The sequence below is a fragment of the Oncorhynchus kisutch genome, linkage group LG3 (assembly GCF_002021735.2).
Source record: "Oncorhynchus kisutch isolate 150728-3 linkage group LG3, Okis_V2, whole genome shotgun sequence".
Taxonomy (NCBI): domain Eukaryota; kingdom Metazoa; phylum Chordata; class Actinopteri; order Salmoniformes; family Salmonidae; genus Oncorhynchus; species Oncorhynchus kisutch.
Window position 1 is genome coordinate 26,547,870 of NC_034176.2, and position 11,962 is coordinate 26,559,831.

General features: G+C 40.9%; 2 protein-coding genes across 2 annotated transcripts in view; both read right to left on the bottom strand.

Moving 5' to 3' along the window:
• igsf9b (immunoglobulin superfamily, member 9b) overlaps positions 1 to 7,695 on the bottom strand; it is a 49,085-nt gene extending 41,390 nt beyond the window's left edge. The window contains exon 1 of the mRNA XM_031819738.1: positions 7,001 to 7,695. The gene's annotated coding sequence lies outside the window, so the exon portion shown is untranslated. The remainder of the gene's footprint in view (positions 1 to 7,000) is intronic.
• A 637-nt stretch (positions 7,696 to 8,332) lies between these two features.
• LOC109879112 (transmembrane protein 230-like) lies at positions 8,333 to 10,493 on the bottom strand. The gene is made up of 3 exons (XM_020471303.2): positions 10,027 to 10,493; positions 9,612 to 9,734; positions 8,333 to 9,475 (listed from the first exon to the last, which is right to left on the bottom strand). The coding sequence occupies exons 1-3, from the start codon at positions 10,120 to 10,122 to the stop codon at positions 9,335 to 9,337; spliced, it is 360 nt and encodes a 119-aa protein (XP_020326892.1). The 5' UTR covers positions 10,123 to 10,493; the 3' UTR covers positions 8,333 to 9,334.
• Positions 10,494 to 11,962: the final 1,469 nt, after the last annotated feature.

Here is an 11,962-nt window from a genome sequence, read left to right on the forward strand (position 1 = left end):
GGCCAGCGGCTGAATCTAGCTGCCTAATCCTGAAGTAGGCTATCCAGTAGGCCAATTGTGCGCCGCTTCATGGGTCTATTGGTCGCGGCCAGTTGTGACACAGGCCGGGATCGAACCAGAGTCTCTAGGGATGCCTCTAGCACTGAGAGGACCTCTCGTCCGTTTACCAAAGACACACTACTATTCAGTCTTCTGATGTTTTTGAGAATCTTCCTCGCACATAGGAATTGATACAATTGACTAGGATGATACCAGTATCAGGATAGTCATTAGTATCGTGGCAAGGAAACCAAACACAAAGCGGATTTAACTTCTTCTTTTTATAAATAATATATTTTATATATTTATATATTTTTCAATATCCAATTGGAAGTTACAGTCTTGTGCCATCGCTGTAACTCCCGTACAGACTCGGGAAACACAACACTGCCAAGCTTCTTAACACACTGCTCGCTTAACCCAAAGCCAGCCACACCAATGTGTTGGAGTAAACACTGTCCAACTGGCAAACTTGTCAGTGTGCATGAGCCTGGCACGCCACAGGAGTTGCTAGAGCGCAATGGAACAAGGACATCCCAGCCAGCCAAACCCTCCCCTAAACCGGATGATGCTGGGCCAATTGTGCGCCGCTTCATGGGTCTATTGGTCGCGGCCAGCTGTGACACAGGCCGGGATCGAACCAGAGTCTCTAGTGACGCCTCTAGCACTGAGATGCAGTGCCTTAGACCGGTGCGCCACTTGGGAGGTGGATTTAACTTCTTTAGAAAAACAGCATGTTTCATGGAAACAAACATCATTATGTTGTCATCGTTGGTTGATTAGCAACAAAACCGACGTGTGTACAACAATGGTGCAACACAGACAGGCTTGCCTTAGATTGTTGACAACATGTAAACTATATTTAGTCCACGATGTTTATTGATAACATTAATCAATTTGCACAATGAGCACTTGTTGTCTCTAAAAAACATTGTTACACTGTTACAGCGAATTTGAGCCATATTACCAAAGACATGACGTTAGTCAAAACACCTCAACACAAGACATGGTATCAAGAACAAGATCAAACTTGCTGGAACGAGCCACTTACGATTTCCCACATGGTAGTCATTGTTGCTAGATATCTGGCCGTCCAGAATCACAACAACACACGGCCTTCTGCCTCTTGAAGCACGCACATCGTTTTCGTGACGTTGTCAGCGAACCCATCTATAGCACACAATATTTTAAATACAGCAAGTTTTTAAAGGACCAAAGAGTGTGGTCTACTTCATGTTTACATTTTTGCCATGGAAAGAATATTACGGTATTGGTATCGTCACAGCCCTACAATTAACAGGAGCCTAGTGTTTTGTATAGATGTGCAAATGTTATGCAAAAATACATTTAGGCCTACAGTACGTGTGCAGTCTGCACAGAGTGCCATAGAATGAGAGAAGCAATTTATGATATCATGTTTCTGACCCGATCATATTTAGCAATATTGTTTGATTGATTATTTTTCGTTTAACTTGATAAAAAAACAAACTTATTATAAAAATTCACTGTCTATGGGTTTATGGTGAGGATGTACAGTACATGGCTCAAATGCAATGCAATTTTGTCTATTTCCGGAGCTCCTGAGAAAAGTTTGGATGTGTGTAAAACCCTCCATAGTCTCCATTGTCTGTATTATACGCCCACAGGGAGCAATTATTGTGCCTGTAACTGTATTTATTAAAATTTTATTTTACCCCCTTTTCGTGGTATCCAATTGTTAGTAGTTACTATCTTGTCTCATCGCGACAACTCGGGCTCCCGTACGGTCGAAAGCCATGCATCCTCCGAAACACAACCCAACCAAGTCGCACTGCTTCTTAACACAGCGCGCATCCAACCCGGAAGCCAGCCGCACCAATGTGTCGGAGGATACAACGTGCACCTGGCGACCTGGTTAGCGTGCACTGCGCCCGGCCCGCCACAGGAGTCGCTAGTGCGCGATGAGACAAGGATATCCCTACCGGCCAAACCCTCCCTAACCCGGACGACGCTAGGCAAATTGTGCATCGCCCCACGAACCTCCCGGTCGCTGCCGGCTGCGACAGAGCCTGGGCGCGAACCCAGAGCCTGGGCGCGAACCCAGAGCCTGGGCGCGAACCCAGAGCCTGGACGCGTGCCCTAGAACGCTGCGCCACTTGAGAGGCCCTCTGTAACTGTATTTAGGCATAGCCTATTTAAAACAAGTTGTTGTTTCATAATACCGACTTTTTAGGCCTACTGAATTTAATGTTGCTTATTGACAACATTTGACATGTCTTGTGAGAGACCCGTTGACAGGGGAGTGTCCAGTCTACAGACCCTGCAGAGAGGGCCTGTAGGGGTCAAAGTCTACAAGTGTAGACATGAGAGACATAGGACAGCCCCCACCACTATTCTGTGGCTTCAGGTACAACCTGTTTCCCATGGCAACAGAACAAGGCACAAAGTCCTTTAAGTGCAAACAAATGAGGCCTACAAGTTTAGCTCAAGACGCTACATACATTGTATGTAGTAATGAGGGGTTACATACTGTAGGTCACTGATAGTATGTATATAAAATGATAGTGCTAGTCATCTGCTGATGCACAGTACACCATCTTCCATAATGTCAAAGTGTCTTTCCTCTCACAATTGAAAAGAAAATTGGGTGCATTTACAATGATTATCTCTCTATTTTTAACTAAACAGAGGACTCAGAGTTCTTTCTGAAAGCATATATTCAGACATCATTGCAATTATGGGACCTGCTCAACAAGAGTTTTTCTTTTAGTTTTTTGAGTAGCTGGATTCATACTAATACACCTTGTAAATGATTATAAATTATCAGCTTAGACGTCTACTTTTGAATTATGTTCATATTGCCCAACAGTAACTTAAGTTCCTTTCACTAAAAACTAGCTTTAGTTGAGAGGGTTGGGAATGAGTGGTAGCTAAGACCATTTTACACAGTCCTGAACAGCAGACAAATGCAGCTCTGCCAACACAGGGAGCAGATGAACCAGGGGTCTGGGGAACTGAGGAGAGGGGAACCTGGGGGTATCTTTAGGGGAAGACAGAAATGACATAATAATGTCTAAGAAGCCATTGAGGGTGATCTGGACCGTTCTGCCAAACTGAGTAAGCTGATACATAACTGATACACAACCACAGACACTCATATAGTCTGGGCTTTTGCTCCCATAAGTTTGGCAATCAATGCAGTAGACTAATACACACTTACATTTTACTTTGCAATGACAGTGTAAGGATTTTTAACCTTGTTAAGACTAGTTGCATCTCTTACTGGTCTTCAATGAGACAAATTACCTTGGACTGCACACTTGTGAACACCTAGTCTAATCCAGTACTGCCGCTCCCAACCTTAATAGTGTAATCAAATTAGAATTCAAAGTTAGAGGGCATCTGTCAGCAGCACACTGTCCTGGATATGCTTGTACAAACACTTGGTGCATTTATTATTTGGCACTGCTACCCCTAGCAGACTGACAGTCTTTGATCCAGCTGACAGATGCACTAAACCAAAACTCTCCCCTTCCATCCATCACCTGTGAGAGAGCCATCATACATAAAATCCATAATCTATCAATACTGTTGTGTCTACTCCTAAGTAAAGTGCTGTAATCATGTCAGCAAATACTGTACCCTAACCCTCTAGAACATTCTGTTTACAGGAATGCTTGCCATTTTGATCGCATTATAAATAACATGGACGGTTTATCCCATCCAAATGTGTCACACACTTGCAGTAGAGCTAAGGGAGCAGACAACGAAGAGGGCCAAGCCGGATCACATACCAGCAGGTAGGCAGCAGCACAGTTTGAAGAGCCCTACATTAAGATGTGAAAAGGTCGAAATGTGGAGGGAAATAATCCACCCCAGGCCAGGCCAGTAGTGAGCCCACTGAAAGCAGACCTGAAAAGTTCAGATCAAAAGGATTTCCATTGAGATCACAGCTTTGCAGCTAGAATCACACCCAGACGATATTGTGAATTTATACATCAAACTCATGAAAAATCTACCTGACACTATCCATCTGTTTTACTCTCTACTTCCACTCATCTGGCAATACATAACCCTAACCCTAAGGAAATCCTATTGGCATAGTGGCCAAGGCCCATCAGTGATGGTGGTGACAGAGATGGAACTGATAAGCAGCTATATTACTTTCTTAGTAATCCTGGTTAATCCTGCTTGGGCCATGGCCTCAGAACAGGCCAGTTGGGTTTGAGGGGGGAACTTGACAAACTGAGGACCATATCACAGGTGCAAAGAAAGAACACACCTACTAGTAAATCATAAACAAAGGAAACAATTCATCCACTCCACATCCCACGAGACTAATTCTTAAAAGCAAAAGGTTTAGGCCAACAACCTAAACTTTACTGACCCAATGAGGGAGTACTGAGACCAAACTCTTATTTCAAGATGTAATGGAAAAAGAGACATCGGAGGAAGCATTTCCTACTTCTTAAAAGGTCTGAAGGTTCCACCATTTCCACTCTGATATCAAGTTCAAGGAAAAGCTCCTAGTAGATGAAGCTGTAGCACAAACTCATTGTGTGGAGTGTGTAGACTTTTATTTTTCGCTTCTTAGTGTTGTTTTGTCTAAAGATACCCAAAGTGCTGTAAAAAGGAATAGTAGAAAAGTACTCTCCAAATCCATACAGGGCATTTAAGTTATACGTTGCTCAAAATACCCCAAAATTATGTGTATCCCTCAGTTCCCCACTGCAATGATGGAGTGTGTAGACAGAGTATAGTCATCTATTCATCTACTACGTTCCTCACGGTTTCGTCCTTTTGTCATATCTTTCTTCTCCTCCCTACCACATGCACTCAGTTTGAGCGCTCCAGACAAAAGCGCCTTTTCGTGGGAACGTCCAACGTATAGAGGACGTGTCGGGGTCCCTGACAAAAGACAAACGTTATGCAACAAAACACGTCCGTAGACAAAGGCAATGTAATGTTGCATATCCACCAGTTATACAACATTACATCCACCAGTTATGCTGTTCAAGTTGAAATGTTATTGTCACATGCACAAGTACAGTGAAATGCTTCATTTTGAATGTGCTATTTTGCCTCTCCAGAAGTGTGTTTCTTATCAAGTCTATAAAACCCTCAGTGGAGAAGTGGATCAGCCTGGCATCAGTTGAGACCCATTAGGTCTAAATGTTGTGTACCGACATCCTCCTTTAATTTGACCAGCCCTTTAGAGTGGTTTGTCCCACCCTATGACCTCTGGTGGCCAGGCAAATCCTAATTCAGGCCAAACCATGGGGACATAAAGCTGCTTACAGACACTGAACTGAGGTGAACAGAAAGTGTCTCAAGGCATAGATAGCTGACTGCTGCACCTGAGCTAGAATAGTTCACACGAATGACCACGTCGGTTTTGTTAGAAGGTGAGAGACAAAATCAAGATGCTACCCCAATGTCTTGGTTGAGCCAAAGAAAGCTAAAATAACACGAATGAACCCATTTGATTCTGGAGGTTCATTTGTACCTAACCAGGTCAACTCTTACCGTCTAAGAATGAGGAACATATTCAGAGTTGCCAACAACACTGCAGATTGAAATAGCTATGTCTATACTATGGTGCTATTGACACTGCATTCAGCAGAATATTTATTTCTTTGCTCCTTCTCTTAAATCTCCTTTAGGTTTCCCCCAAAAAACTATAAGCGGTTTTGTTTCAAATCCATGCAAGAAACAAAAAAGTCAATTATATATGCTTTAGTACACCTCAATGCTAAATAAGTCATTACCCAACATTTTAAAACAGTGTAAAAAGTTAGACCTTCTCTAAACAAGTATGCAGAACATTGAACCACAGAGTCTGGTAAATAACTAAGGCCCATGGATGAACTGAGCGTTACAGTTGGACTTCGGTCACAAAGGTCAAAACCCTGAATATTTAAATCTACAAAATTAGCAATAACAATCCCCCATCACTCTGTTATAATGGAAACTTTTACTAAACCATGAAATAAGTGCCATGTTAGAGAACTAAACTTTTTGTCATGATGAAGCACCACAGTGCCAACAGTCAGGATCTCCAGTATCAAACTCATACCCATGTCAAGCAGAAGAAATGAAAGACACAACGCATAGTCTTTCAGAATGAAACCAGTCTCAATAACCACGTGTGGACTGAACTGGCGACTCATTCAGAGTATGAAGTAAGAAATTATACATCATATTTTAGTAGTAGATGCTGTTCTGATTTATCAGTTTTCAAACATAAAGAAAGAAGATCATGTGTAGCAGTCAGGCTTATATTTGCATGCTATAAATAAGTCAAGAATAATAATTAAATCAAATATCAAAAACATTTCTGAAATGGTTACTTTAGAGCTCAATTAAGTAACTAGATGGTTTGTTTACATGGGTGCCCATGTCATAGTCTCCATATCAGGCAAAAACAGTTGCCTCTATTGTCTGATGTGCAGTCACGTGGACTGATAGGAAAGGGACCCAACCTCTATAAGAAATTACTATTCTGCTGTGATTGATTGACCATTTTTCTCTGTATGCATTAACGTAATGCATTAATTAATCTTAATTTATTGAAGGCTATGAATAATCTGTCTGGTTCTAAACGTTCACTTACAGTAAATGCTAACTCACGCTTAAGCAATTATCAACCTGTAATTACAGTGGATAAAGAAACATGTCACGAGCTAAATAATCAACAAGAACAGACGTCAACACAATGCACTACAGGAGATATTCTGCTTGTCAGACTGTTTCCATGGTCGGTTGAATATTCGAGACAAAGGTATAGCCTACAACAGCATACGTTTTGTCTAGACTAAAACTAGAATGAGGAATTGTGATTGTGAAATAAAAACATTTAATATAATAGTATATTGTAAGTGAATGGCCCCTATTTACATTTGCATTAAAAGTGGACCCCGTGTGAAACTCACAGAGGCTGTTATTCACATGTAGGTTGTGCCCGATTTAAAAGTCCCTTTACCTTGCTTGAGACACTTCTCTGACTTGACCAGAATAAAATCAGTCCATCGGGTCCTTTGCTTTTTTTCAGCATGCAGGTTGACGTATTTGGGCATTCATTAGTTACTCTAAAGTTTGATAAGGTTGCCTTAAAAATGCAGGTGTTCGACAAAGGCAGGTGGTCGCATAGTTTATAAAAGCGTGGCAGACTGTCTCACGCGCGCCACATGATAGTTGTTAAACATAACCAGGGAAGTTGTAGGAAAAGCTCCTAGTAGATTTAGCAGTTGCACTATCTCATTCAATTCTCAGGTTTTAAATCCCATATAAAGATAGAGAAGTACCTAGATTGGTTTAGAATCGTTTAAAAGTTTCCGAGCATTATTTTATATTGCTCTTCTTCGTGTTGCTTTGTCCAAAGTTACCCAAAGTGTTGTAAAAAGGAGCAGTAGAAAAAATACTATCCGAATCCATAGAGCGCATTTAAATGATACGTTGCTCAAAATACCCCAAAATGATGTATGCCCGCCAGTTCCCCACTGCAATGACGGAGTGTGTAGACAGAATACTGTCGTCTATTCATCTACTACGTTTCTCGCGGTTTCGTCCCTTCGTCGTATCTTTCTTCTCCTCCCTACCACATGCACTCAGTTTGAGCGCTCCAGACAAAAGCGCCTTTTCGTGGGAAAGTCCAACGTATAGAGGACGTGTCAGGGTCCCTGACAAAAGACAAATGTTATGCAACGGAACACGTCCTTAGACAATGGCAATGTAATGTTGCATATCCAACAGTTCTACATTTTTTTAAATGATCAAAATGTTATCCAAAAGTCCTTGTGTTAAGCTTTTGTTCCCCTCCGTGTGCCTTTCCGTGTATATTCAGTTATTAATAAAGCCGTTATTACTGGGAGAAACTAGGCTACTTTGTCACAAAAGTTACAATAAAGTTCCTTCACCACACGTTTGCCAATCAATATGGGAGTGGGATAGTTTTACTTTGAACAAATGCAACAGTGTTGTCCCTCAAAGAACTACATGTAATGTCTGTGAGCTTTGCTTTGTTTGGGGTCTGGAGTTGTGGTAAACTGATCCTAGACCTGCCCAAGTAGCAACCCCCTACTCAGTTGATTTAGGAAAAACTACTGTGGACTTGCTACACTGCCAGTAGCACCATTGACCCAGAAAATATCCAATAATAACAGCTCTCACACTCACAGATATTACACTTTCGGTTCAGACAACATCAATGGTTGTCTGTAGAATATATATATATATAATTATTTCTTTTTTTATCCACAAAGTAAACTTTGGCACACCACAGGGGGGTGTGAGTTGACACAAAAGTGGAGAGTAGTTCATGATACAGTCTTTATTGGAGATGATGCTCAACCACAAATACCTTTAAATTGAATATATGGATACACTACAGACTTCATTGCAAGTGACAATGCCTTTCAAAATCAGCCAGTGGAAAACTACACCAGACACTATATTGTGGCGTGACAACTATTCCTTCTTGACTCTCGCAGGCCTAGCAGCACACCATATGGAGATCAAAGGATTGGCATTAATCACATAAAATACTCCTACCAGGAACCCTCCAGGAAAGCATAAGCGACATTTCAACAGAAAAACAAAGTCAACTTTCAAGTTTAGCCATAATATCTCAAACTGGTTCTGTTGGGGTACCAACCAGAGTGAGAGTAAATTGATTTACGGTTACACTGATCAGGTCTTTCAGTTGGACAATACAATTAAACTCATGCCTCCCTTACAGCACAGCTATGTATTTTATCAGAAATTACGTCCTTCACTTTTATAGATAAGTGTGGGTATACCTACACGAGGCCAAAACTATGGGAATAAATAAACAAAATTGGCTCTAAACCTCAAACTGCAAATCATGTGGGGAAAAAAATGCATCCTAGAATCACATTTCCAATTGGTCAGTCAACTAAAAATCAAGGGTGGTCTACAGTGATAGGTGGGATGAGAGTGGCTGAGAGGTGGGATTAAATAGCTCTGTTCGGTTATGTATTATTGTTATGTGATTGCTGTATATGAAAGTGCCATGTATGTCAAATGTATATGTAAAATGTATGCATATGTCATGAAATAAATACAAATGTGCATGTTATTTGTTAGAAACAATAACACAAACCTATCTAAATATAGTAGTCATTCATAATGAAGTATGGTGGTAATCCAGTCAAAGAACAAGAAGTGAACAGACATGACATGATGAACAAACATCAAAAGGACATCTGCTTTGGGACTACCCTGGATCCCAGTCTGTTTACTGTATTCAACAATGTTATGTGAAAATAACAAAGGAGTTGCCTCAGTTAGGAGTGGCTCAGTCATCAAAGTCTGGGATATCATCATAGGAGTAACCACGGTAGCCCTTCGATGCATAGTAAGCTATCCGCAGGTGATAGAATCCAGGAAGGAAAACCAAGATTCCAATTATGAGAACGGGCACAGTCCGGTCAGCATGCTGAAATGAATGAAGAAGAAAAAAGATATCTAAGAAACACAATGGAATGTGTCAAAGTTCATTATGTGAAATCTATTTGTTGTGCTGTTGTAAAACATGACAGGAATGTACAGATGGACTCAAAGTTCATACTCACTGTGACTTCAAAGTATCCTGCCAAAAGGAGAGCTCCAATGGTGATCAACAGAGAGCCAATCAAGAAGAGGACAGTTGCCAGTGCAATGGCTTTGTATGGGACCTTTGGTGGGCTTTTTTTGAACTGGGGGGGACAAACATGACTTCATAACAACATACCACAGAAGTTCAATATATTGAATGGTACATTTTTGTAATTTGTGTATCACCAAACCATCCCAAAAGCTTTTTTTCAATACTGATATGAAAACATTATTCTATCTACAGGGTTGTTTGATGCAATAACAACATTGGACTATGTCTATAGGCTACACAATCCCATAATTACCATGGGCAGTTCATTTCAAATAAAACTAAGCCGATATATATTCTATTCCAACCCTACCAGGCCCATTCTAGCACACTAAAGCCCTTACCTGCAGGTCAATGTAGCCGTCATCATCATTGGCTAATTTGGAGTACCTGACCTTAGTGTTAAGTATTCCTTGTCTTAAACTGCTGCGAGCGTTCATCTTTACTTTAAATTACTTGCTAAAACTGTTGCATTGTTATGTTACATTGGCAGCCGGTACATTGTATCATTTCATATTGAGAAATGCTACAATGATGACACTTGCCTATTCAGATACACTGTTGTCAACTTGCAACGAACGTGTTAATCAGTGTGTCAGCTCCTCTCGACTCACTACAATTAGCCTATGTTGCAACCAAATGAAAATAGAAAGAGGGATACCGCCTTTTCAGATCAGGAGTTAACATAAACATAACATTTTGTTGCAATAAAAACGTCCGCACTCATGCCCTCTTCCTTGTTTAGTCTGTACAACGCCTGCGCAATGCTCTGAACCGTCCCTGAACTGGAATGGAAGTAGGCTAGGCTACCACTAAGAGGCGGTGCCGTATCACATCTGAACAACAAGTTGGTGCAGCTCAAGTGGACCACAACACATGTAGGCTAGGAGACACTCATGTCAGTATCTGTCTTTTCATAAAATCAATAGATCTATCACGTGTGAGTCCACATATTGTAATAGTGACACTGATGTTAGATAGTTAGCGTTTTTATCTTCTGTATTTTGTGATTTTGTAGTGGTTTTAGTGTAGCTTTCTCCGGTATTCCGGTATTAATGTCACTTGTTAAAGCCACTCCAATCAGGAAGGGGAGGAAACATGTTAAATAAGGAATTTTAAGCCTTGAGACAATGGATTGTGTATGTGTGCCATTCACAGGGTGAATGGGCAAGACAAAAGATTTAAGTGTCTTTGGAGAAAGTATGGTAGCAAGTTTCAGGCGCACTGGTTTGTGTCCAGAACTGCAACACTGCTTGGTTTTTCCGTTCAATCAATTATGTATTTATTGAGCCCTTTTTCCAACAGCAGTTGTCACAAAGTGCTTATACAGAAACTGAGTCTAAAACTCCAGAGAGCAAGCAATGCAGATGTGATCAACAGTTTCCTGTGTATCAAGAATGGTCCACCACAGCAAAAGGGGGTGCAACTCAATGCTAGGAAGGTGTTCCCAATGCTTGGTACACTCAGTGCATTTTTCATATCAGTGAGAAATATTAATAAAAAGAAAAGGTTAAATTACTACACACACCTTTTATAGGGTTAGGATTAGTGTTCCCACATGGCCATATCTCCATGTTACAGTGCTTGTTTACGGAAAACAGACGGAAGACAGAAGTGTGCCCCAAACATCTGTGTGTAAGCGTAACTGGGGAGTAAGTGTAGTTCGTCAACTGGAGGCACACACCGTGTATGGATCTGTGAAAATCACCTACAGTAAGTGTATCTTGTTTATTTGAAAATGTATTTCACTCTGATATGAAAGATAAAGGCCATATGTTTTGCGAAAACCATTTCGCAAGTGATGATTATTGACATTTCTAAACGTTAAAACACAGTGTCTGAGTTGTAGTTCACACAGAGCCAGCCAAGGGCGAAGCTAACCTCTGAAAACCTTACAGAGAGAAGGGTTTTCTAGAGCTACGCTACTTATACCCTGGCTACACCTTGAGGTAGTTGTCAGATCGTACATGATTATACTGTGCATGTTCACAGCATAGTGCATAGTATTGACTCGTGTCTTTTGTGAGCATATGAAAAGAAACCAAACCAACAGATGGTAACTGGGAGGGCTTTTGTAACAGTTCACCTAACATGACTCTTGATAGGCTTCCAGACCTCCAGCTACTGCATCTGTCACTTCCTGTTGTTTGTGCGAATAAGATTAAGAAGGTCTGTTGAAATAACAATCAAAACTATTCAGGGATCACCTCCCACCCCTACACAGTTGCACAAAAGTATTTGTAACTAAACATGAAATGGTATAAAATCCATGTTAGACAT